Source organism: Ranitomeya variabilis, chromosome 2 (assembly GCF_051348905.1).
Source record: "Ranitomeya variabilis isolate aRanVar5 chromosome 2, aRanVar5.hap1, whole genome shotgun sequence".
Taxonomy (NCBI): Eukaryota; Metazoa; Chordata; class Amphibia; order Anura; family Dendrobatidae; genus Ranitomeya; species Ranitomeya variabilis.
The window spans coordinates 249,174,980-249,199,570 of NC_135233.1; the positions used below are offsets into that span (position 1 = coordinate 249,174,980).

At 47.6% G+C, this 24,591-nt stretch overlaps 1 protein-coding gene across 4 annotated transcripts in view; it reads left to right on the forward strand.

Moving 5' to 3' along the window:
• NUP188 (nucleoporin 188) overlaps window positions 1-24,591 on the forward strand; it is a 58,114-nt gene that overhangs the window by 15,820 nt on the left and 17,703 nt on the right. For all 4 annotated transcript variants that reach the window (XM_077284513.1, XM_077284514.1, XM_077284515.1 and 1 more), the window contains exons 3-30: window positions 4,061-4,134; window positions 4,452-4,536; window positions 4,628-4,708; window positions 4,812-4,856; window positions 5,239-5,331; window positions 5,578-5,700; window positions 8,446-8,657; window positions 9,139-9,250; window positions 9,330-9,530; window positions 9,610-9,699; window positions 9,779-9,844; window positions 11,205-11,324; window positions 11,414-11,540; window positions 12,713-12,868; window positions 12,951-13,077; window positions 13,157-13,244; window positions 13,324-13,391; window positions 13,639-13,750; window positions 13,836-13,956; window positions 15,763-15,829; window positions 15,921-16,046; window positions 16,145-16,272; window positions 16,351-16,457; window positions 16,532-16,735; window positions 16,819-16,988; window positions 17,062-17,131; window positions 17,211-17,278; window positions 17,866-18,058. In XM_077284513.1, coding sequence (XP_077140628.1) covers window positions 4,061-4,134; window positions 4,452-4,536; window positions 4,628-4,708; window positions 4,812-4,856; window positions 5,239-5,331; window positions 5,578-5,700; window positions 8,446-8,657; window positions 9,139-9,250; window positions 9,330-9,530; window positions 9,610-9,699; window positions 9,779-9,844; window positions 11,205-11,324; window positions 11,414-11,540; window positions 12,713-12,868; window positions 12,951-13,077; window positions 13,157-13,244; window positions 13,324-13,391; window positions 13,639-13,750; window positions 13,836-13,956; window positions 15,763-15,829; window positions 15,921-16,046; window positions 16,145-16,272; window positions 16,351-16,457; window positions 16,532-16,735; window positions 16,819-16,988; window positions 17,062-17,131; window positions 17,211-17,278; window positions 17,866-18,058 — 3,234 coding nt within the window. The remainder of the gene's footprint in view (window positions 1-4,060; window positions 4,135-4,451; window positions 4,537-4,627; window positions 4,709-4,811; window positions 4,857-5,238; window positions 5,332-5,577; window positions 5,701-8,445; window positions 8,658-9,138; window positions 9,251-9,329; window positions 9,531-9,609; window positions 9,700-9,778; window positions 9,845-11,204; window positions 11,325-11,413; window positions 11,541-12,712; window positions 12,869-12,950; window positions 13,078-13,156; window positions 13,245-13,323; window positions 13,392-13,638; window positions 13,751-13,835; window positions 13,957-15,762; window positions 15,830-15,920; window positions 16,047-16,144; window positions 16,273-16,350; window positions 16,458-16,531; window positions 16,736-16,818; window positions 16,989-17,061; window positions 17,132-17,210; window positions 17,279-17,865; window positions 18,059-24,591) is intronic.

The following is a 24,591-nucleotide window of genomic DNA, read 5'->3' on the forward strand; positions in this document are numbered from 1 at the left end:
AGTAGAAACCCCCCACAAGTGACCCCATTTTGGAAACTAGACCCCCCAAGGAACTTATCTAGATGTGTGGTGAGCACGTTCAACCCCCAAGTGCTTCACAGAAGTTTACAACGCAGAGCCGTGAAAATAAAAAATCATTTTTCTTTCCTCAAAAAAGATGTTTTAGCAAGCAATTTTTTATTTTCACAAGGGTAACAGGAGAATTTGGACCCCAATATTTGTTGCCCAGTTTGTTGTGAGTACGCTGATACCCCATATGTGGGGGTAAACCACTGTTTGGGCACACGTCAGGGCTCGGAAGGGAAGTAGTGACATTTGAAATGCAGACTTTGATGGAATGGTCTGCGGGCGTCACATTGCATTTGCAGAGCCCCTGATGTGCCTAAACAGTAGAAACACCCCACAAGTGACCCCATTTTGGAAACTAGACCCCCGAAGGAACTTATCCAGATGTGTGGTGAGCACTTTCAACCCCCAAGTGCTTCACAGAAGTTTATAACGCAGAGCCGTGAAAATAAAAAATAATTGTTCTTTCCTCAAAAATTATGTTTTAGCAAGTAATTTTTTATTTTTGCAAGGGTAACAAGAGAAATTGGACCCCAACAGTTGTTGCCCAGTTTGTCCTGAGTACGCTGGTACCCCAAATGTGGGGGTAAACCACTGTTTGGGCGCACGTCGGGGCTTGGAAGGGCGGGAGCACCATTTGACTTTTTGAACGCAAGATTGGCTGGAATCAATGGTGGCGCCATGTTGCGTTTGGAGACCCCTGATGTGCCTAAACAGTGGAAACCCCTCAATTCTAACTTCAACACTAACCCCAACACACCCCTAATCCTAATCCCAACTGTAGCCATAACCCTAATCACAACCCTAACCCCAACACACCCCTAACCGCAACACAACCGTAACCCTAATTCCAACCCTAACCCTAATCCCAACCGTAACCCTAATCCCAACCCTAACCACAACTGTAACCCCAACACACCCCTAACCCTATCCGTAACCCTAACCACAAGCCTATTCTTAACCCTATTTCCAACCCTAGCCCTAATTCCAACCCTAACCCTAAGGGTATGTGCCCACGTTGCGGATTCGTGTGAGATTTTTCCGTACGATTTTTGAAAAATCTGCAGGTAAAAGGCACTGCGTTTTGCCTGCGGATTTACAGCAGATTTCCAGTGTTTTTTTGTGCGGATTTCACCTGCGGATTCCTATTGAGGAACAGGTGTAAAACGCTGCGGAATCCGCACAAAGAATTGACATGCTGCGGAAAATACAATGCAGCGTTTCTGCACGGAATTTTCCGCACCATGGGCACAGCAGATTTGGTTTTCCTTAGGTGTACATGGTACTGTAAACCTGATGGAAAACTGCTTCGAATTCGCAGCGGCCAATCCGCTGCGGATCCGCGGCCAATCCGCTGCGGATCCGCGGCCGATCCGCTGCGGATCCGCGGCCGATCCGCTGCGGATCCGCGGCCAATCCGCTGCCGATCCGCGGCCAATCCGCTGCGGATCCGCTGCGAATCCGCGGCCAATCCGCTGCGGATCCGCTGCGAATCCGCGGCCCATCCGCTGCCGATCCGCTGCAGATCCGCGGCCGATCCGCTGCGGATCCGCGGCCGATCCGCTGCGGATCCGCGGCCGATCCGCTGCGGATCCGCGGCCGATCCGCTCTGTGTGCACATGCCATAACCCTACCCCTAACCCTAACCCTACCCGTAACCCTAACCCTACTCCTAACCCTACCCCTAGTTCTAACCCTAACCCTAGTGGAAAAAGAAAAAAAAATATTTTCTTTATTTTATTATTGTCCCTACCTATGGGGGTGATAAAGGGGGGGGTTTATTTATTATTTTTTTATTTTGATCGCTGTGGTAGAACCTACCACAGCGATCAAAATGTACCTGTAACGAATCTGCCAGCCGGCAGATTCTTTGGGCGCAGTGAGCATGCGCCCGCCATCTTGGAAGATGGCGGCGCCCAGGGAGAAGACAGACCGACTTCGGGAGGATCGGTAAGTATGAGGGGGTGGTGGGGGGGTGGATCGGAGCACAGGGGGGGGGGATCGGAGGACGGGGGGAGCGGACAGGAGCACGGGGGAGCGGACAGGAGCACGGGGGAGCGAACAGGGGGACGGAGGGGGGTACCTGACAGAACGGAGGACTGGGGAGGAGATCGGGGGCGGTGGGGGGGGCCAGTACATGATTTCCAGCCATGGCAGATGCTATTGCAGCATCGGCCATGGCTGGATTGCAATATTTCACCATTTTCATAGGTGAAATATTGCAAATTGCTCTGATTGGCTGTTGCACTTTCAACAGCCAATCAGAGCGATCGTAGCCACGTGGGGGTAAAGCCACCCCCCCTAGGCTGAAGTACAACTCCCCCTCTCCCTGCAGATCGGGTAAAATAGGAATTAACCCTTTCACCCGATCTGCAGGGATGCGATCATTCCATGACGCCGCATAGGCGTCATGGGTCGGGAAGGGGTTAAGGAAAAGTATCATAACAGCAGGAAACATGATAAAATGACCAATACTCCTCTGTTAACCCCTTCCCGACATCCTCCTTGCATGTACAGCACATGTTGGGTGCAGGAGTGGGCTCAGGAGCTCCATACTTGGTGAGTGACTTCTGTGTGATACATCCAGCACATGCCACTAATAATAATCACAGATGATAAAAAAAAAAAAAAAGTAACGCCACAATTGCCTTTTGTGTGGTCACCGCAGCGCGCCTAAAAAGTGCGATAAAAAGCAATCTAAACATCGTATGTACCCCGAAATGGTGCCAACAAAAGCTACAGCTCATTAAAAAAAAACCTCAAATGCATCAAGCGACAAGAAAAATGAGTCTCAAGAAATGAAGACACAAACTTTTTTAAATTTATTTTTAGCCAATTTTTTTTTTTTTTTCTTAACCACTGAAAAATATACACGTTTGATACGGTTGTCAATTTTCTGCACAATGAGCGTTGTTAAATCAAAACTCATAAAACACTGGTGTAACTGTATTATTTTTTTTTATTATTTTACCATTTCACCTAAATATTTTTCCCATTTTCCATAAATTATATGTTAAAATAAATAGGGTATTCAAAACGACATCTTGTCCCCCACAAAGCGAGCCCCTCGTACCGCTATAGAAAAATAAGTTCTGACTCTTGGAAGAAGAGGAGCAAAAAAAAGTAAGCATAATTATTGTCCGCAGCAGGAAAGTGTTGAACACAACGCTGGGGGTCCTTAATGATCTTTATTTGCTTGGTTGCAGTCCTGATGTGCCTTAGTGCATGTTCACACATTCAGGATTTGGTCAGTATTTTACAATCAGTATTTGTAAGCCAAAACTAGTGGATTAATCAGAGGAAAAGTATAATAGAAACATATGCACCACTTCAGTATTTATCACCCACTCCTGATTTTGGCTTACAAATACTGATGTGAAATGCTAAACGTGAACGTGACCTTAGGCCTCTTTCACACTAGCTTCGTACGACGCACATCGCAATGCGTCGTTTTGGAGAAAAAACGCATCCTGCAAAATTGCTTGCAGGATGCGTTTTTTCTCCATAGACTAACATTAGCAACGCATTGCCACACGTCGCAACCGTCGTGCGACGGTTGCGTCGAACCGTCGGCACAAAAAAAGTTGCATGTAACGTTTTTTGGTGCGTCGTGTCCAGCATTTCCGACCGCGCATGCGCGGCCGGAACTCCGCCCCCTCCTCCCCGGAGCTCACAATGGGGCAGCGGATGCGTTGAAAAACTGCATCCGCTGCCCCCGTTGTGCGGCGCTTTCACAGTATGCGTCGGCACGTCGCATTGCGACGTGCGTCGTACGACGCTAGTGTGAAAGTAGCCTTACAGTCACAAATGCTACAGCCAATCACCGCACCGCAGCATATCATCATTGCAGCACAGTAAGCAAAGGTGCACAGGGAGTATTGTTGTTGTTTTTTTTTTTGTTTTTTTTATTCTTTAACACCCAGGCAAGTCTTTTAAATACTCTGTGCTGCTGTGAAGTAAATGCATACTAACTATAATATAATATACTTTGCAGATACAAATCAAGGCAGAGCTGGACTGCTACGGGGAAAGGTTACTGCAGGGATTGTCCTTTTACAAAGCGCCCAGGTACCTTTTCTATAAAGGCTTTATCCTACTCTACTGACCACCCTACTGTCCTATTACATGTTTGTTTTTCCATCCCTCGTCATTTGCAATCTGTGCTTGCTGTCAGGGAATGGAGCCAGTCCTGCTCTAGCTTGGCTCAAACATCTACAATTGGCTAGAATGGGACAGGTCAGAGCCCTGCACTGCAGGTCTAGATTTGAATTGACTGGGTGCAGTTGTAGTAATCAGGGATAAATGAGCGGGAGGTTTTCCTGCATTTGCATGACAGCAAGCAGAGGATGCATAATTCTCCAACTCTTTTAACCCTCTACTTGCAGAACAAGCTCCGCAGACAAGGTGAAAGCTAACAAGAACTTGGCTCCGGCCCTGAAAGATCTCGGGCAGCGAATCAGTAAATTTCTGGTGAGACCACGTTATGGAGCAAAGGTGGGGGAGACTCCGGTGTATTACCAGACACCTGTGACCCATATTTTCTGTATGTTCATTGACTCAGGGTCTGGATGAGGAGCAGAGCGTGCAGCTGCTCCAATGCTACCTCCAGGATGACTACAGGGGGACACAAGACTCTATTAAGGTGGGCCCTCGCTCCTGGTCGTAAAGTAATACACAGGTCACACTTGCTGATTTTTACACTGCTCCTGTCTGTTCCTTTTTTTTTTTTTTTTTTTTTTTCTTAGCTGGTACCACAGGATGAAAGGCTGAGCCAGGCGCTGATGCTGAAGGTTTGTGTGAATCCATTCTCCCGTCATTTAAGATTACGAGCTGCGCATATGTTACACCATCTGTAATTAGTAGATGTTGGATAGAAATCCTGGGACCCCTGTCCTGCAGTTCCCAGCACAAGTCAGCCATACATGTGTCCTGCAGTGCCCAGCCCAGAGTCCGTGCGTGCGTGTGTCCTGCAGTGCCCAGCCCAGAGTCCGTGCGTGTGTCCTGCAGTGCCTGGCCCAGAGTCCATGCGTACATGTGTCCTGCAGTGCCCGGCACACAGTCCATGCGTACATGTGTCCTGCAGTGCTGATCACGCATTTATGGATGGGGTAAGGTTTCCTGTCCGTATTACAAGTAATCTTGGCTCTAGTCTGTCGCTCTTCCATCACTTAGATAGCGGACTATTACTACGAGGAGAGAATCTGTATGCTGCGCTGTGTCCTGCTGCTGCTTACTTACTTCCAGGATGAAAAGCATCCGTACAAGGTAAAGTCGGGTGCATGTCTGGAAATGATTGGTCATGGAGGAGCGACCAAAATCTTCTATCAGTATTTTGAATCGGCTGATCCAAATGGTTTTGGTCATGATAACATTTTTTATCCAATGAAAACACACGTTCTCTGACTAAAGTCCAGCATGCATGTGTAGCTGTCACTGACCCTCGGCTGACGGTCCTCCTATTCCTGGCACGCACAGATCTTCATGGCTGACCGTTCTCTTCTGTCACCATAGAAAGAATTTAATGACTGTATGGATTTGCTGCAACGGGAGGACTTGATGGGCAAATACCGCAAGCACTTTGAAGATCTCTGCAAAGAAGAAGCGCCCACATGGGAAACGCATGGGAACCTCATGGTACGTTGGCAGCTTTACCTGTAAACTGATTAACACACATCACCAATATACAGCGACTGTAAAGGGAGAGTCGCGTAGCTGTGTGTCTGCATCTGGCACTCCCATAGAGAATGAATGGAGCAGCGGTTTGCACTCTTTGGAGCCCCATTCTCTGGATTGGTGGGGGGTCTCCGGTCGGATCCACTTCGATCAGGAAGTTATCCTCATCTGCATGGGACATACCTCTTGTACCAAGTTTAAGTGTTTGTTTTTGTTTTTTTAAATCCCTTCAACATATTAATCTTTTCCTGCCATTTTTTTTTTGCACTTTTTAGTTTTTTACTCCCTTTTTTTCCCAAGAGCTATAACATTTTTTTTCTTAGGACCAGTTATAGTACACTATATTTATTTTACTATATCAACTGCTGGAAAACTTTGCAGCGTTTACCGTTTGGTTTAAAGGACACCTGTCACCAGGTTTGACCAATATGAGATGCAGCCACCACCTTTCAGGGCTGATATATTGCATTCTATAATGCTGTATATCTGCCCCAACCCGACCTGCAAGACAAGAAAAAGACTTTATTATACTCACCTGCGGGGCGGACCGGTCCGAGGGGTGTCGCCGGTCTTGGTCCGGTGCCTCCCTTCTTGCTATGGTGCCTCCCTTCTTGCTATGCCGCTCTCCTTGCTTCGTGCGGATGATGCGTCCCTACGTCATCCACACAATCTTCCTGACTCCCCGCTCCTGCGCAGGCGTACTTATCTTCCCTGTTGAGGGCAGAGCAAAGTATTGCAGTGTGTAGGCGCCGGGAAAGGTCAAAGTGCCCCGGCACACACGCACTGCTGTACCTTGTCAGGGCAGAGAAGTACGCCTGCGCGGGAGCACGCTGCCGGGGAGACTGTAGATGACATAGGGACTCATTATCTGCATGAGGAAGTACAGCATCACACGAAGGAGGACAGCATCGCAAGAAGATGGGAGGCGCCGGCCAAAGACCAGTGGACGAAGACCAGTAACAAAGCCAGCATCTTCCAGTTATGGCTTCATCCATTACATATAATGCAGATGCTGGGAAGGAATTAACCCCTTCCCAACATATGACGTACAGTTACGTCATATGTTGAGTCCCTGACTTTGATTCGGGCTTGCACGCTGAGACGGCATCTCTTCCTGCAGTTGATAGTTTTGGTATTCAAACATCTGCCTATAACAGCCACAGATGGCATGGAGCTCTGCCAGCGGTTGTTAACCTGTTAATAACTGCTGTCATTCACGAGGCGCCAGTGGTTCTTCTACTGAAGACCCCCTTGCCTGTCCTGTCATGACGGTACTCCTGTCAAAACCAGCCTGTAGTTGTTGTTCATAGGAGACCGTGATTTTACGTAAACATGGCAGTGCTGTAGCACTGCTATGTATAGAACTAGCGAGCGTCTAATCGCCGCTTCAAGTCCCCTAATGGGACTTATAGATACAGTAAAAAGTGGAAATATGTTTAAAAAAAAAAAAAAATTCACTTTAAGTCAGATCTATCAAACTATAAAATAAATTAATCCGATCTGTAAACGGCGAAATGAGAGAAGAAATCAAAATGACAGAATTATGTTTTTTTGGCCGCCCCGACATTGCAATAATAAACACAACCGAAAATGTAAAACGTTACGAGTCTCAGAAAATGGCGACAGAAGCAAATTTTTACTTTACAAGTTTCTGATTCTTTAACTACTTAATTTTAAGCAAAAACCTATACAAGTCTGGTATCTGTGTACTTGTACTGACCCGGAGAATCATATTGTCAGGTCAGTTTTACCGTATAGTGAATATGGTAAATAAAAGTCCCAAAAAACAAAAAACAATTGCAGAATTGCCCTTTTTTTTTTTTTTTTTTTTTTTTGCTATTTCACCGCAGCAAAACTGCCTTCTGGTACATGACATGATAAAATTATGTTGTTATTCAAAAGTACAACTCATTGCCTATGTGGACAAAACAATAAAAAAAGTTATGGCTCTTAGGCTAGTTTAACACATCAGTTTTTTATTTTCAGGCTAAATCTGGCCAATTTGTAAAAAAACGGATCCGGCGCAAATTGTGAAAAACTGGTGCGCCGGATCCGTTATTTAGCTGGATCCATCCTTTAATGCGCATGGATTTTTGACTTCCTGTTTCGGGGGGAAAGAGAGAGAGAGAGACCAGAACTGAAAATCTGCATGATTTGTATGGAAAATGCTTTGAAAACCGGATCCGGGCGCCGGATTCATTGTTTCACATCTCCGTTTCATGTGTTTTTGGCCGATTCCGTCACTGTGCGTTTTTTTCCGCCAGACAAAATAAGTTGCAGTGGACGTTTTCTCCGTCCACCAGAAACTACTATTTGGACGGATCTGGAAAAAAACGGATGAAACGTCTGGCCATCAGGCAGAGTCCGGCGCTAATACATCTCTATGGGAAAAAAATGGATCCGGCGTAAAAAAAATAAACGGATCCGTTTTTTCCAAAAATTGCCAGATTGTGCCTGAAACATAAAGCCTGATGTGTGAAAGTAGCCTTAGAGGAAAGGTAGGAAAAAAAGAAAGCCCGGCTGGGAAGGGGTTAATATTCTCATTACTATATACTTGGTGCATATTAGGGAATCTGTATTCATGCATTTCTCTATATTCGTGTACCTTTTTTGACTTTTCTTAAAAATATCATCTGCCATCCACAAACACCAGGCCTGATTTATTATTATGTTTTATTTATTTTTTTCACCGCTTTGTTCTTTTAGACCGAACGTCAGGTGTCCCGGTGGTTTGCGCAGTGTCTACGAGAGCAGGCAATGCTGCTGGAGATCATCTTCCTCTATTATGCCTACTTTGCCATCTCCCCCTCCAACCTTCTGGCACTCGCCAAGCTGTTCAAAGAACAAGGTTTTGGGCGAAGACAACAAAATCGTCACTTGATTGAGCAAAGCTTGGACCCTTTAATAGACAGAATCGGGTGAGTGTTTGTAATCGCACATCAGCGGTTCCTACGACTATCTACATTGCCTAGATTAAAGGAAGACGCTAGTAATAAATGATTTCTTACACTGAGCACATAGACGTAGTATCATATATGTCTAGTAGATGTTGGGCACGCACCTGCTTGGAGAACAAGCTTCCACATCTCTGCATCCAGCCAGATAAGAGGAATTCTGGTTCCCATATAAGTGCCGGTCTCAGGGTTTGGGCCCCATCTGTCAGACATTCAAGGAATATGCATCTTGTACATTTATAACATATCCTGGGACGTCATCCACTCACCACTCCACCTGCAGCACCGTTCATCAAGGCCCCATTCTTGATACATGCAGGTCCCATTAGAGGGTTCTGCATCCACTATACATTTATTACTTACCCGCAGATAGTTGATGTAAAAAGCATGGTCTCTAGTCACTCTTGTTTTCGGTAACTGAGGATTCCTCCCTTTTATATTACAGATATTTTGAAGTTCTCATCCTGTTGGAAGGAATAGACATGGACTCTCTGCAGGACTATGTTTTCAAGGATGAGCTCGAGCACCCTTTTACCAAGGAGCTGCAGTTCTGTAAGGTGAGGTTTGCCCTGATCGGCCCTGAAACGGACTTGTTATCCACCACCCAACCACATCCCATTAATGCCAACTCCACAGGACATGGACAACATCTTGCTAACGTTTGGGGATATTCCTCACCACGCTCCCGTCCTCCTAGCTTGGGCTCTGCTACGGCACACTTTGAGTCCAGATGAAGCAGCCACGACCAGCCGGAAAATGGGCAGCGTTGCCGTCCAGCTCCACGTGTTCAAGTATTTGACAAGTATGCTGCGAGCCCTTGGTAGTGGAGAGAATAATGTAAGAATCCAATGCAGTGATGAGCTGGATTTCTCTAAATTACATGATCATAATTTATTTTTCATTATTATTATTGCAGTGTACCACCAGCACTGCATGTCTGTGCGTCTACAGTCTGCTGTGTTTCACCTTGACTTCCATGGAAGAGCATACTCTGGGCAAACAGCAGGTAAAAGTAGGAATATAGATCTATACTTATCTAATCATATTCGTATTAATACATTTAATAAATATTGTCATCTCATCAGGATATTATTGATACGGCTTGTCAAGTGCTGACCGCCCCGAACCTCTCAGATCTCTTTTGGAATACGGTGAGTAATGGGCTCCTGGGATCACAGAGTAGGTTTTCGAGATCTTTTGACGCGTCGTTGAGATATACCATGCATTGAAGTGAAGGACAGCATCCCATCCAGGTGAAAATGCTTGAAAAAGACCCTTGTGGTTGAAACGTCGCATTTTGGCACAATAAAGTAAGATTTTTTCACCTGGATGGGATGCTGTCCTTCACTTCAATGCATGGTATGTACTCCTCCACTTGGGTCCAGTGGAATTAGGACGGGCATCCGTTTTGTCAGTTGTTCTGTCAGCCTCAATTTCTTTATTTGTTACGTCGTAGAGATATGTCAGAAGTTTTAGTCAGTCTAAGTCCAGGTGCTGAGATGAAAGACTGGAAGCACTCAGACAAGCCCTGCTTTCCTCTGAGACTGAAGGCGATCTCAATAGAAAGTCTGTCTTCAGTCTCTGAGGAGCTCTGCACTCGGTTGGTTAAACTTGTCTCTGTTCTTTTTGAAAATCATGGGGTCTCGGCATCTGGACCCCAACTGAGCAAATCTTCTGACACATCAGAAGTTTTGTAAAAGTTCAGTTACACTTTAAAGGAGTAGTCCACTTCTTTTATAACCCCTTTTTTAACTTCCAAATCCCACAAGAAAAGCTTATACTCGCCTCCTGCACAGATGTCGGCCCCAGGTCTCCCAGTGGTGACATGACAGGGCTGCAGCACTCGCACCTCCCTGGACGTCAGACTTTTGTCTGAGAAGTGTGAGCGGAGCAGCCCAGGAGTGCTGGAAGACCCGGCAATGACTTCTCTAAACCAGCGCTTGTGAGGGAGGAGAGCGTAAGCTTTTCTTCTTTTATTTGGGGTACTCTGGAATTTAAGACTGGATTGTTCAAGAAGTGAATAACCCCTTTAAGCAGGTTCTGCATACCTTTTTAAAGGACCACTGTAGTGATGTGTTTGTTTTTTTTTTTTTCCCTATTTCTCCCTTTGTTGTACATGGGTGCAGTTATATAGTCACAGGTCGCCATTTTCAGCGAAGCTCCAATTCTTTCCAGCGTCATGTGACCACATTTGTAACCCGCCAATTCGCACACTTTCAGATTTGCTCGAAACGAGTCATTGAGGCCCAGATCGAGGCACAGAAAACGTATCTGCCGCCTCCACATAATGGGTTACACCTGCGGTCTTGTGACCCAGGAACGGTACAGAACTCTGCAGGAAATAATAACCGATGAGTTTCTTGCTGCACTCATTAGACATAAGATTGCTACCACCAGAGTGCTCCTTTAAAGAGTTTTGTACCTTATAGTATTCGTGTATATCTGACCTTCGCTATAACGCCTCTTGGTTTGTGTGTGCGGTAAGGTACTTGTTGACTTGTCTTCCTTCAGGACACCACCATAGGCCTCGGGATCTTACTAGACAGCGTGTGTACAATGTTCCCCTATCAGCTGGCTCCGCTGCTCCAGTTGTTCACTGCTCTCGTCTCAAACAAGTCCACGGCTCGGAAGGTAACAAGGAGATAAATGAACTACATATCGCGACTCTTTAATAAAATCTTTGCCTTTTAGTTCTGCCTGTGTTGTATGTGTTTTCCCAGGCCTATAGCTTCCTGGATAGGATGGCGTTTTACACCGAATATTATAAGCACAAGCCCCACGATGTCATGTCGCACGATGATGAGACGCTCTGGAGGAGACAGAGCACTAAACTGCTGTACGCTTTAGGTAATCGCCTGATTTCTATGTATAATGTTTTGTGTAGTCTCAAAATGGGCTGATCTATGATCAGTGACCGAACACACAACAATGTCAGAAGTTTCTTAAAATGATGGTACCCTTTAAGGAGGACCTTTAACTAGGTTGAGCATGTGAGACTGGCCACATCATGGAATAGTGGCTGCAGAGCTGAATAAAATGTCAGTTCTTCTTTTATTTTCTCATCTCCCGTGCGGAAACGTCAGCTAGTAAAGTTTGTGGCAACTAATATGATTTCCACTAGAACCAAGGGGATGTTACAGATTTATTTCTGGGGGAAGTCTCACTTTTTCCTCTGCATAACATTATAACTAGGGTGAAGGAGGGAGCAATGGCTCACAGAGAAGGTCAGAACCGGCTTTCTCTGTGTACGATACGGAACAGGTCGCGCTGAGCTCACTGCCGGCACCTACTGTTATTACAAGAGCAGAGCTGTGCGTCATTACAAACACAGCTCTGCATCTATCCCAGGCATCGGGGAATTACTACACACAGCTCGGCTCTCCTCCTGCGCAGCTGCCACCTGTGAAATCAGTCTGACCTGGTACGTCACATCAGTCTTACCAGATCACACAGAGAAAGACTGTTCTGACTTTCTCTCGGGCATTTTCTTTTCTTTTTTTTTCCCTGTATGATGGCCCCTTGATTAAAGCTACGCAATAGAGATGAGAGATTAAAAAAAATAAAATGTATTCAGCTCTGCAGCGCTTTATCTATGATATTGCCAGTTTACCATGTTAAATCTGGTAAAAGTTCCTCTTTAAAAGCTTTGTCCACTTTCAGAAAACTATTGGGTGCAAGGCTTCGGTAGTTCTAAAAATCAGACGGAGTATTACCCTCCCTGCGTCACACACTGGCTCTTCGCTGCTTCTCATCTCTTTTTTTTAGTTTTGTTTTGAGTTTTTTTAAATACTTAATAATAATTACCAGAGTTTATACACTAAAGTTTTCTAAAAAGGGACAACCCTTTAAGTTCTGGTTGCTCACAGCCACTGCAAGAGTTGCCTGACTTTTGAAAGCTCCACTCTCCCTAGTTGGGGGCGTTCTACTGTATATTTGCATTTATTTCATGTATACGGGTCTCTTTTTCTTGCATCACATGGTAGCACAGTCATTGTTATGGCCTCTAATTTCTGTTTTAGGACTGGGCCAGACCAATCTGCGTATTTCTCAGGGGACAGTCGGTCAAGTGATGTCTGAGGAGCGCGGGTTCTTTGTGCGCTGGGAATACTCGTTCAGTAGCTGGACCCTCTTTACCTGCGAGGTTGAGATGCTTCTTCATGTGGTATCCACAGCTGGTAAGTAACACGTCCCCTTTGTCTCATCCCGCGGCATTGAGTCTTATCTGTTCGCAGCTCCTCATCTTCTCCTCCTCTCCAGACGTTATCCTGCACTGTCACAGAGTAAAGCCCATCATTGACCTTGTGCACAAAGTTATTAACACAGACCTGTCCATCGCGGATTACCTTCTCCCCATCACCTCTCGGATTTACATGCTCTTGCAGAGGTAGGAGGTCAGGAGGGAGGTGAAGTTGCAGCGGGGGTTATGTAACCTGACGTGGATAGTCATTACACTTTCTTACCAGGCTAACAACAGTCATGAACCCTCCATTGGATTTCATTGCCTCCTGTGTGAACTGCCTGACAGCTTTAGCTACACGGATGCCTGGAAAGGTGAGGGCAGATTATGCCCTTGGTAAATAGCTGGCAAAATGATATGGATCTTTCAGCGCCTTGTTTCATTCTGTTCCAGGTCTGGACAGATTTGCATCACACAGGATTTCTTCCCTTTGCTGCCAGTTCTTCATCAGGACACATCAGGTTCAGTTCTATGACATTTAGGGGGTCTGTTGTTACCTTTGTCCTCCCATTTTTGCCAACCCCACACATCCATGATTTATGGACTGTCCACAGGTCTCCTGAACCTGTCCAGTTCAGTACAGGAGACCTGCGATCAAGTTGTACGTCATGGTGTGTGCATGCAGCATTCCTGTAATTTTGCACTTTCCAATATTTTTTGTATTTTTCTCTTTTTTTTTTTTTTTTTTTTTTTTTTTTTTTGAAACAGCACAGAAAATATGAATGCAGGAGGATATGGGACGCTGCTAGGGATTGAGCAGTCGCACGGGGAATACAGCGTCACAATCTCGTTCCTCCGTCTTGTTACTACATTAGTGAAGGTATGACTTTGTGGAGCAGCAGATAGTGTTTTCCTTCTGTAAAGTCTCCCACATCTTAGGTTTTAATTTTTTTATTCATTTCTAGGGTCAGCTGGGCAGTATGCAAAGTCAGGGACTCGTGCCCTGCATTCTGTTCGTGTTACGAGAAATGCTTCCTAATTACCACAGGTGGCGCTACAACTCTCATGGAGTGAGAGAAAACCTTGGTATGTGATCCTGTCTCTTTAAAAAAAAAAAAAAAAAATCCTGGCTGTCTGATTTAGAGAAAAACATGCTTTTCTGCAAACTTAATCGTGCTGCTGTGGTTTGGGCAGCCTGAATGTAGTTACCAGTTCCCTTTTAATGCTCCACAACCCCTCTGTTTTTGCTCTTGAGTGATAACAATGGTGGCATTTTGGTTAAATAATTCAAGCATTGCTCAAAAGTAGAGGAATGGGGTTGTGGAGCCCTTAAAGGGGGTCTCTGATTTCCCCTGGCTTCAGTTTCTTTAAAAATGGTTATTTTCTCACCATTCCCTGGTCCGCCTCCGAGTCTCCTCCGTTGCTCTCGGTGTCTGTTATTGTCTGCAGCACCGACCTCATGTCCATAGTATTGCCGCCAATTGTTGAGCTCAGCCGCTCTGCCCGAGTTGACAGCACAAGCCACTGAGCTCACTGATTGGCTGCAGCGCTGATGATGTGCTGTCAGCGCTGCAGACAATAACAGACACCCGGAGCAGCGGAGGAGACTCAGTGCTGGACTTGGGGAGGGTGAGGAAAGTGCAGTTTGTTTGTTTTAAAAGAAACTACAGCCGGGGGTAGGGGTCATCTGAAAACCAAAAAAAAAAATAGATTAATACATAAAGCCAAGAGCGCTATACATTTAAGGACTACTAGCATTTCTGTATTTAATGGGTATTCCCAGAATTGCAAACTATTCCCTAGCCGTAGATTAAGGGATAATTTACTCATCTCGTGGTGATTGCGGAACAAACAGGGAATCCAGTCATATGTTAAGGAAGTCTAACAGCCGCAAACATGCAACCTCGGGGACTCGAACATAATATACAAGCTCTCCGAAGATACTTGGATAACACCCGAGCATGCGCACGTTCGCTTATCACTATCAGCAAACTGAAAATGGGAGTATTGAACTTATCATGTGACTAAAGCGGAGGTGTGCATGCTTGTCATTCTCTATGGATTCTTACTGCTGGAGAAAGCTTAGTACATCTTTTTCCATCCTAAAGACCATGAATGGAGTTGAGACTAAGCGTGCTCATCTCTCAAGACTGGGCTCTGCATAACCACATTTTAACCCCTGTACTTGGGATCACTTTAGGACCTGTGATCGGACTCAACCATAATCAGTTTTTTGCCATCAGTCACAATCCGTCAAATTAAAAAAAGAAAAAAAAATGGATCCGGCGACTGATGCCGCCGGATCCGTTTTTTTCTGATAGACTTGTATTTGCGATGGATGGCCTCACGTTTCAGCTGTCGTTCGCCGGATCTGGCGAAAATTGTTTGTCCGGCGGCCGGAGACAACGAACAAAGTAACGTTTTTTGTGTACGTCAAAAAAACCGACAGCGACGGATCCGTCACCGTCTATCCTTTGCTAGAATGTAAGCCTACGGCGCCGGATCCGTCAAATGACGTAATCTGGCGACAGATTCCGTTTTTTTTTTTAAACTGAGCATGCTCCTGCTTTTTTTCAGGAACCAATTAGCCGGATCAGATAGTTTGATCCTGCAAAAAAACTGATCCATCGCATCAGTTTTTCACAATCTGCAACGGATCCGTTTTTATCAAAATTCGACGGATTGTGACTAATGGCAAAAAACTGATGTGTGAAAGGGGCCTAAGTGATAAGTGTCTGGACATTGGGGGACGTTCTGCTAAGACCGTAGATAACTACAGTCACTTGGGATCAGAACTGGACCCTATCCTTGGCACTATACGATCCTCTCACTTATTGTGTATGCAGTTACTATGTTATTTCTGAGTGTTAAAATGTCGTAGTCTTCTTTCAGGGTACCTGATCTTGAATCTGATTCATGCCATCCTCAACCTGTGCCCAGACCTGGATCCACAAAGCAGGTAATTGGCGCTGTATGCTATCAGTCTTTCCACCCGTAATATACGTACCGTGATAAGTGAACATCTTTATACCTATATACATTGCCCACAGCCCCCCAAATCTGCAGAGCTTGTGCATCTTCAGTCTGACAAACACCGAGGCAGGACAGGCCGTCATTAACATCATGGGGATCGGCGTGGATACAATCAATGTGATCATGGCCTCTCAGGCCGGAAGGTGAGTGAGGGCATAGCTCGTGATTAATGGAGGTGATTACTTGCTGCTTGGGGATTGTAACTTTTACTCCTTTTTTAATCCCTTTCTTCCCATATCAGCAGTGGAACAGAAGGTCAGATGTTAATCCAGACGGTTAAATTGGCATTTTCCATAACCAACAATGTCATCCGGTTGAAGCCTCCGTCTTGTGGTGTGTCCCCCTTGGAGCAGGCGCTCACGCAGCACGGTGCGTCAGGTTTCCGTACAGGTGACATTGCGTTTTTTCTTTTTGGGTCTGTGAATAGTATTTTTTTTCTATCACCAGGAGCTCACGGAAACAACCTGATTGCAGTCCTGGCAAAATATATTTACCATAAGTACGATGCCTCGTTGCCCCGGCTGGCCATACAACTGCTGAAGCGGCTGGCGACTGTAAGAGGATTTTTTTTTTGTATGTTTTCTTTGATTTTTGCTCTTATTAAAAGTGGTTATCTATGTTTATTTAGGTGGCCCCCATGTCTGTGTACGCCTGTCTGGGAAGTGACGCGGCTGCGATCCGGGACGCCTTTCTCAACCGCCTGCAGTGCAGCATAGAGGACATGCAGATCAAAGTGATGATTCTGGAATTTCTCACAGTCGCTGTAGAGACCCAGCCGGGTCTGATCGAGCTTTTCCTAAATTTAGAGGTGAAGGATACTAATGGAACCAAGGTAAGGAATATTAATTGTGGAGAACGCTCCCATTTTTTCTTTGTATTTTACATGTTTACTCACATGTGTCTCTTTAAATTCAGGAGTATAGTTTGGGACAGTGGAGCTGTCTGCAAGTTGTCCTGGACCTAATAGATCTCCAGAAATCTGATCGTTTTTGGTGCACGCCTCAGCTACACCGCTCCGCCATCGCTTTCCTGCACGCCTTATGGCAGGATCGTCGTGACAGTGCCATGACTGTCCTAAGAACCAAGTAAGTTACGTATCGGATGTTCACAATGGATCATACAGGTAAAAGTCACTGAGTTTTCATTCTTCTACTTTAGGCCCAATTTCTGGGAGAACCTGACAGCACCTCTCTTCGGGACACTTGTTCCTCCCTCTGAATCCTCAGATGTAAGTGCATTACATGACTGTATTTTATAAAGTGATGTGACGTGTCCCCCCGGCTTACTGATCTGCTATACTTTTCCAGCTGAGCGTTCTGGAGACCTGCGCCTTCATCATGAGGATTATCTGCCTGGAGATCTTCTACGCGGTCCAGTATGTGATTTTTGTGAAACCTTTAACTGGAATCCAGGCTTCTCTGATTTACAAATTTATCTCATGAATTCACAATTCTGGAGTATCGTTTCTTAGAACTGTACATTATGATAACTCCTTTTGGAAATGTGACTTGATGGCGTGTCCTGCACAGTCTGATATAGCCAAGATTGTAGGGATACATCCCATTTACGAGGAATGGTGGTGTATGAATTAAATTACACGTTTTCAGGAGGAATGGCACAATACAGAGTTCTAAGAAAAGACGCTCAATAATTATTTTGAGAAAAAGCCTCTTCTTCTGTCCCTGCGTGTTCATGTTCGGAGAGCTGACCGGTCCCTTTGAGATGTAATGCATTAGGGCTCATACAGATGTCCGTGGAACTCTGTCCGAGCACGGATTGCCCACAGGTCACCCGATCCGAACTCCACAGCCTCATATATGCCTATGAAGCTGTCGATCTCTGGTCGGGAGACCTATAGACAGTCCGTTCTTTGTGGTCCGTTCTCAGACCGAGCTTCACGGATGTCTGCATGAACCTTTACACTGACTCCTTCATTTACTTCTGATTCTCTTCCCCCTGCAGCGGGTCACTGGACAAGTCTCTGAATAGCATTCTTGAGAAATTCTCCAAGGATGGACGCTTTACCTACTGGTCCAATTACATGCACTCGCTGGTGCAACGCGTCGCGGAGACGGAGGGCAGCTGCAGTTCACTCACGGAGTACCAGATGCTGCTTTCCGCCTGGCGAATTCTGCTCATCCTTTCCACACACTATGTACGTACAGAGAACATTTTCGGATGGGGAGGTCACCGAGTATTATTAGATTTCCTTATGGTCTATTGGTGATTTACAGTCGTGAAGACAACCTGTGTCCTCATGTCCTTTTAGGGCTCGGGACCCGTTCTATTAATCATAGCGAAGAGACATTTTGAGTGTGGTAAATCTATGATGCTCAAAATCTAATGGGGACAGAGGCTGAGAACATGTCCTGACAACATGTGGACTTTGGCATTGCACCCTTGGTGTGACCAAACAGATGAGTTCATATTTCCATCTACTTTTATCTTTTCCATCTATTTCTGTTTTTCTCTGGCTCCTGAATGGCTTGAATGATCAAGGAATGTACTGGAGGATGGAGATGGATGCAAAATAAGTTGGTAAGAAGGTGCACTGAACTGCTCGGCCATGCCAAGGGTGCACTGAGAGCATGTGCTTGGTTTGAACAGTCATTTATCTTCCATTCTATTGAGGGACACAAAACCATGGGTAATAGTTGCTGCCACAAGGAGGAAACTAAAAAAAAATAGATTGCAAATCCACTCATTAGCTGATCTCCCTTTGCGAGGTGTTATATGGAGCACAACATTTACCAGGTTTATTCAGGAAGCCAGCACGCTCACATAGCCTAAACCTCTCGGCTCAGCTCTGGATATGTTCACATGTTGTTGTTGTTGCTGTGTTTTTTGTTTTTTTTTTGTTTGTTTTTTTAATGCGACGTAAGCTGTTTACAAAAAGCAGGTTTTACTTATTTTTTGCTGCGTCTTTGTCAGGGTACATTTGTCTCTTGTGCATGCTGCATTTTGCAAAAAAACAATCTCTTTGTTTTCTCTATCGCCTCTCATTGGGGGACACAGGAACCATGGGGTGTATGCTGCTGCCACTAGGAGGCTGACACTATGCACAAAAAAAGTTAGCTCCTCCTCTGCAGTGTACACCCCACTGACTGGCATTATATTCTTCAGTTTAGCTTAGTGTCAGTAGGAGGTGGACACGGGTCTTTTATTAGACCCCTATCTACCTCAATGTGTGTCGTTTTTCTTTTAGGTTCTCCGGAGGGATACAGGGTGAACAGTCACACCTGTAATCCCACAATGCGGACTATGAGTACGGCGTGTACTGCCACCCCGTATCCTCATAGATCCCTCAGCAGGACCATGATCCTAGCACACAAGCGTGCTTAGAAGTCCGGTCCTAGCTCCGTCCCCCACCCACTCGCCCACCAGAGCCTGTCGTTTGGAGGAGACGAGGACGTCCGTCACAGCTCCCTGGACGTCTCATTCCCCTCAGGTTAGTAACGACGTGGGATGTTTAGGTGACCAGCGCCGCGGTTCTCTTCGGCCTCTAAATTTAGGTCCCGGCTTCAGCCGGGGCCTACTTCCGGTGCCGCGTCTCCCCCACTTCCGGTTTGCTCGGGCGGGCTTTTCTCCCGCCCGACAACCTTCTCCCCGCATTCTCCGCCCACCAGCGCTATCTTGGTGCTCCTGGATGCTCAGCAGACTCCGCCCCCCCCCTCGCTGGCGCCACACATCGCAGCTCCTCCACCTTGCAGAGCGCGCAGTCTGGCGTTTTCCTGCGGTTCCCCTTGTATTGCGGCAGAAACTCATATCGCCTTCCTGTCCACACGCAAGCCGGACAACTTCCTCCACCTGGATCCCGTTTTCGTTTGCCGTGAGTAGCTCTGCTCTGTCCCCTAACCCTCTCGCATTTCTTCAGGGACCCGTAAAAATGTCTACTAAAGGAGGCCGCTCTCGTCCTCCTACTTCTTCCTCTTCTGCCTTAGTGAAGTACTTTGCATGTTCGTCTTGTAACTGCAAACTTCCCTCAGGTCAGGCCTGCAGCAACCCGATTGTTCCCACTGCCCAGGATCCCCCGGCCGATCCGCCCAAGAGTGATACCCCCACCCCAGGCTGGGCTTCCTCTCTCTCACAATCGGTGGCCGATCTAACACGGGTGTCTCAGACTCTGGTGTCCGTCCTGGATCATTTACCTCTGCAGACCCCCGCAGTAGCCAGCGGGTCGCAGGAGCCTCCGTCCGAGCCCTCCATTATAAGCTCCAAAAGGTCTAGACAGGAACGCCGGTCTGAGTCCTCTTTCCGCTCGATCTCGCCACACGGTCCTTCTCTGCGGGCGGCTTCCTCCCGGTCCTCCTCCTCTGAGTCAGGCGAGGCATTCTCTGACGATCCTTTGGAGGATATTTCGGAGCTGGATTCTAACCAAATCGCTAGCATGAGGGATATGGTTCAGAACCTCATTGGAGCAATAAATCAGACCTGTGGCATCAAGGATTCCTCTACGGAACCCGCAGATCAGGCGGTTTCCTTTAGACGGACTAAACCACCTTCCAAGTTTTTCGCTCCGCATCCTGAATTCGAGGAGATCATGACCAGAGAAAGAGAGAACCCGACCAGACGCTTTCAGAGGGGAAAGCGCCTTGGCGTTTTACATCCTTTGTCTCCAGATCTTACCGCAAACCGGACTGCCTTTTTCTCGGTGGACCCTCCAGTCTCTAAGCTATCCACCAACACTGTCCGGCGGAGCATCTCTTAAGGATTCTAGCGATAGGGTTATAGAATCCTTTGCTAAATCAGCCTTTGAAGTGGCTGCAGCTACGCTATGCCCGGCCTTTGCTTCCACTTGGGTTTCAAAATCCATATCCAAATGGGCCAAACAGCTCCGTCCGGGCATCCTGGACAGGGCTCCTCCCGGACAGCTGGCGGAGCTTGCCGACCAGATTTCTCATGCCAGTGAATTACCTGGTCTCCGCCTCCCTGGACGCCGCGTCTTGTGCGTCTCAGACGTCCAGCAATGCTGTTGCTATCCGTCGGACCGTTTGGCTCAAAGCCTTGGCAGGCGGATTTGTCTTCTAAAAAGTCCCTTACCAGCCTGCCTTTTCAGGGTTCACGACTCTTTGGTTCTAAGCTAGACCAAATCATTAAGGACACCACCGGGGGCACAAGTTCTCTTCTTCCACAGTCGAAACCCCTTCGCCCTCCTCCTAGACGGCAATTTCGGTCCTTTCGGCCTTTTCGTCACTTCGCGGCATCAAACTCCTTTTACCAACAGCAACAGAGGCCACAGGCACGTCAAGAGAAGAAGTCGGTATCCTTTAGACCCACTCCTTCCTGGCGTCCCCGCTACTCCCAGGGGGTAGATCTTCCAGGACCGGAAGATCCACCTCTGCATGACTCACGACTAAACCCCAGTCCTCTAACCAGGCTGGGCGGCCATCTCCTCTTCTTCAGGGACGTCTGGATCTCCTCAGTAGAGGACGCATGGGTCAGGGACGTTGTATCCTCGGGATACAAAATAGTTTGTTTCACGACCTCGGGATCGTTTCTTCTAATCCCGACCTCCAAGAGACCCCGCTCTAATTCCGGGTTTCTTCGCAGCCATCTCTTCTCTCCTCAAAGCCGGGGTGATCATTCCCGTCCCAGAAAAAACGCTTCACAGGTTTCTATTCAAACCTTTTAGTGGTGCCGAAAAAAGATGGCAAGGTTCGTCCCATTCTGGATCTCAAATTGCTCAACAGGAGAGTTCGTCTGAATCACTTCAGGATGGAATCCCTTCGTTCAGTAATCGCTTCCATGGAGGCTCAGGAATTTCTGTGTTCCATAGATATTCAGGACGCCTACCTCCATGTTCCGATATTCTCGGGACATCACTGATTCCTGCGCTTTGTGGTGCTCCAGGAACACTTTCAGTTCGTCGCCCTGCCGTTCAGTCTTGCAACCGCTCCCAGGGTTTTCACGAAGATCATGGCAGCGCTTATGGCCATCCTGAGGGTCAGAGGCCTGGTTCTGTTCCCATACCTCGACGACATCCTCATCAAGGCTCCGTCCTTTTCTCAGGCTCACGAAAGCCTGTCCATTGTTCTCGACACCCTAGCCAGCTTCGGGTGGCTGGTCAACCGGAAGAAGTCCTGCCTTATTCCTTCTCAGCGCATCGTCTTTCTGGGCATGCTCTTCGACACTCGTCAGACCAAAGTCTTCCTTCCTGAAGACAAGAGATCCGTCCTTCGTCGGGACATACGCTTGCTCCAGGGTCCTCGGCCTCCCTCCTTCCGTTCGGCCATGAAGGTTCTGGGAAGAATGGTAGCAACATTGGAAGCGATTCCCTTTGCCCAATTTCATTCGCGACCTCTTCAGCAAGCCATTCTGTCCCAGTGGGACAGGTCTGTCTTCTTCCTGGATCGCCCGATCCGACTCCCTCTCCGGGTCAAACGGTCTCTCAACTGGTGGCTGACGTCACCTCTCATCTCCCAGGGCAGGTCCTTCCTTCCAGTTCACTGGCAAGTGGTGACGACGGACGCCAGCCTGCTCGGCTGGGGTGCGGTGTTTCGCCACCTGACTGTTCAGGGTCGTTGGTCGGCGCAGGAGTCAACTCTGCCAATCAATGTCCTCGAGATTCGGGCCATTTTTCTGTCCCTTAGTCACTGGGAAAGGATTCTCAGGGGCCTTCCTATCCGAATCCAGACGGACAACGCCACGGCTGTGGCTTATGTCAACCATTGGGGGGACTCGGAGTTCATTGGCCCTTGCCGAGGTATCCAAGATCCTCCTCTGGGCAGAGGCAACGGTTCCGGTGATATCCGCGGTGCATATCCCTGGCGTGGACAATTGGGCCGCCGACTTCCTCAGCCGTGAGGGCCTCGCAGCAGGGGAATGGTCCTTGCATCAGGAGGTCTTCCATCAGATTTGCCTTCGATGGGGGACTCTGGATGTGGACGTCACGGCATCCCGAATGAACAGGAAGGTTCCTCGGTTCGTCTCCAGATCCCGCAATCCTCTCGCAGTGGGCGTCGACGCTCTGGCCATTCCTTGGTCGCAATTCGCGCTCCCCTATCTGTTCCCACCCCTTCCTTTGCTTCCCAAGCTGTTGAAAAAGATCAAGGCGGAAGGGGTGCCGGTCATTCTCATCGCCCCGGATTGGCCCAGGAGATCTTGGTTTGCGGATATCATCAACCTTCTCGCAGACGCCCCCTGGCGCCTTCCAGACAGACCCGATCTGCCACCCGAATTCTCGGTCGCTCAGTTTAACGGCGTGGCTGTTGAGACCACAGTTCTAATGGCGTCCGGCCTTTCGGACCAGGTGATTCACACTATGATCCAGGCTAGGAAGCCTTCGTCCTCCAGGATCTACTATCGTATCTGGAAGTCTTACTTCCGTTGGTGCGGTTGGTGAGTCCAACAACGTTTCACCCATGTCCTTTTCCCTGCCTTCCATTTTGGCCTTTCTGCAGGCAGGACTGGATTCGGGCCTTGCTCTTCCTTCCCTAAAGGGCCAGGTTTCTGCGCTCTCCATCCTTTTTCAGAAGATGTTATCTTCTCGGCCACAGGTTAAGACCTTTCTTCAAGGAGTAGCCCCCGCTGTTCCTCCGTACAGGGCCCCGGTGGATTCATGGGACTTAAATCTTGTGCTGGATGTTCTGAGGGGTGCCCCCTTTGAGCCTCTCTGGGAGGTTTCCCTGTCACTTCTATCTTGGAAGGTGGCCTTTCTTGTGGCCATCACTTCTATCCGCCGTGTCTCTGAGTTGGCGGTCCTTTCTTGCCGACCTCCTTTCTTGGTCATCCACCAGGACAAGGTGGTCCTCAGGCCTCCGCCTTCCTTCCTGCCTAAGGTGGTTTCCACCTTCCACCTCAACGAGGACATCGTACTACCTTCCTTTTGTCCAGCTCCGACTCATCCTCTGGAGCGATCGTTGAACAAGCTGGACCTAGTCAGGGCAGTGAAGATCTACCTGACTAGAACGGCCGCCTTCCGGAAGACGGATTTTCTTTTCGTCGTTCCTGATGGCACGTGTAGAGGGCTGCCGGCTTCCAAAGCGACTATTGCTCGCTGGATCAGAACGGCTATTCTGGAGGCTTACCGGGTCAAGAACAGAGTGCCCCCTTCTGGGATAAAGGCTCACTCTACCCAGGCAGTTGGCGCCTCCTGGGCGGTGCACCACAGGGCTTCCGCCCTACAGCTTTGCAAGGCGGCAACCTGGTCTTCCATCCACAGGTTCACCAAATTTTACAAGGTCCATACCTACGCTTCGGCGGACGCCAGCCTAGGCAGAAGGATCCTGCAGGCGGCAGTGGTGAGTCCTCTGACCTGATGGAAGTCGGTTTTTCCCACCCCAGGGACTGCTTTGGGACGTCCCATGGTTCCTGTGTCCCCCAATGAGAGGCGATAGAGAAAACAGGATTTTTGGTTGCTTACCGTAAAATCTGTTTCTCGGAGCCTCCATTGGGGGACACCGCTCCCTCCCATGTTAGTTTTCGCTGTTCTGTTTTCTATGACTGTTCTCATGTTAACAGTTCTCATGTTTACAGTTCTCATGTTTGTGGTTATGTTTCAACCTTACTGTTTTTCTCCTACTGCTTTCTCACTAACTGAAGAGTATAATGCCAGTTGGTGGGGTGTACACTGCAGAGGAGCAGCTAACTTTTTTTTGTGCATAGTGTCAGCCTCCTAGTGGCAGCAGCATACACCCCATGGTTCCTGTGTCCCCCAATGGAGGCTCCGAGAAACAGATTTTACGGTAA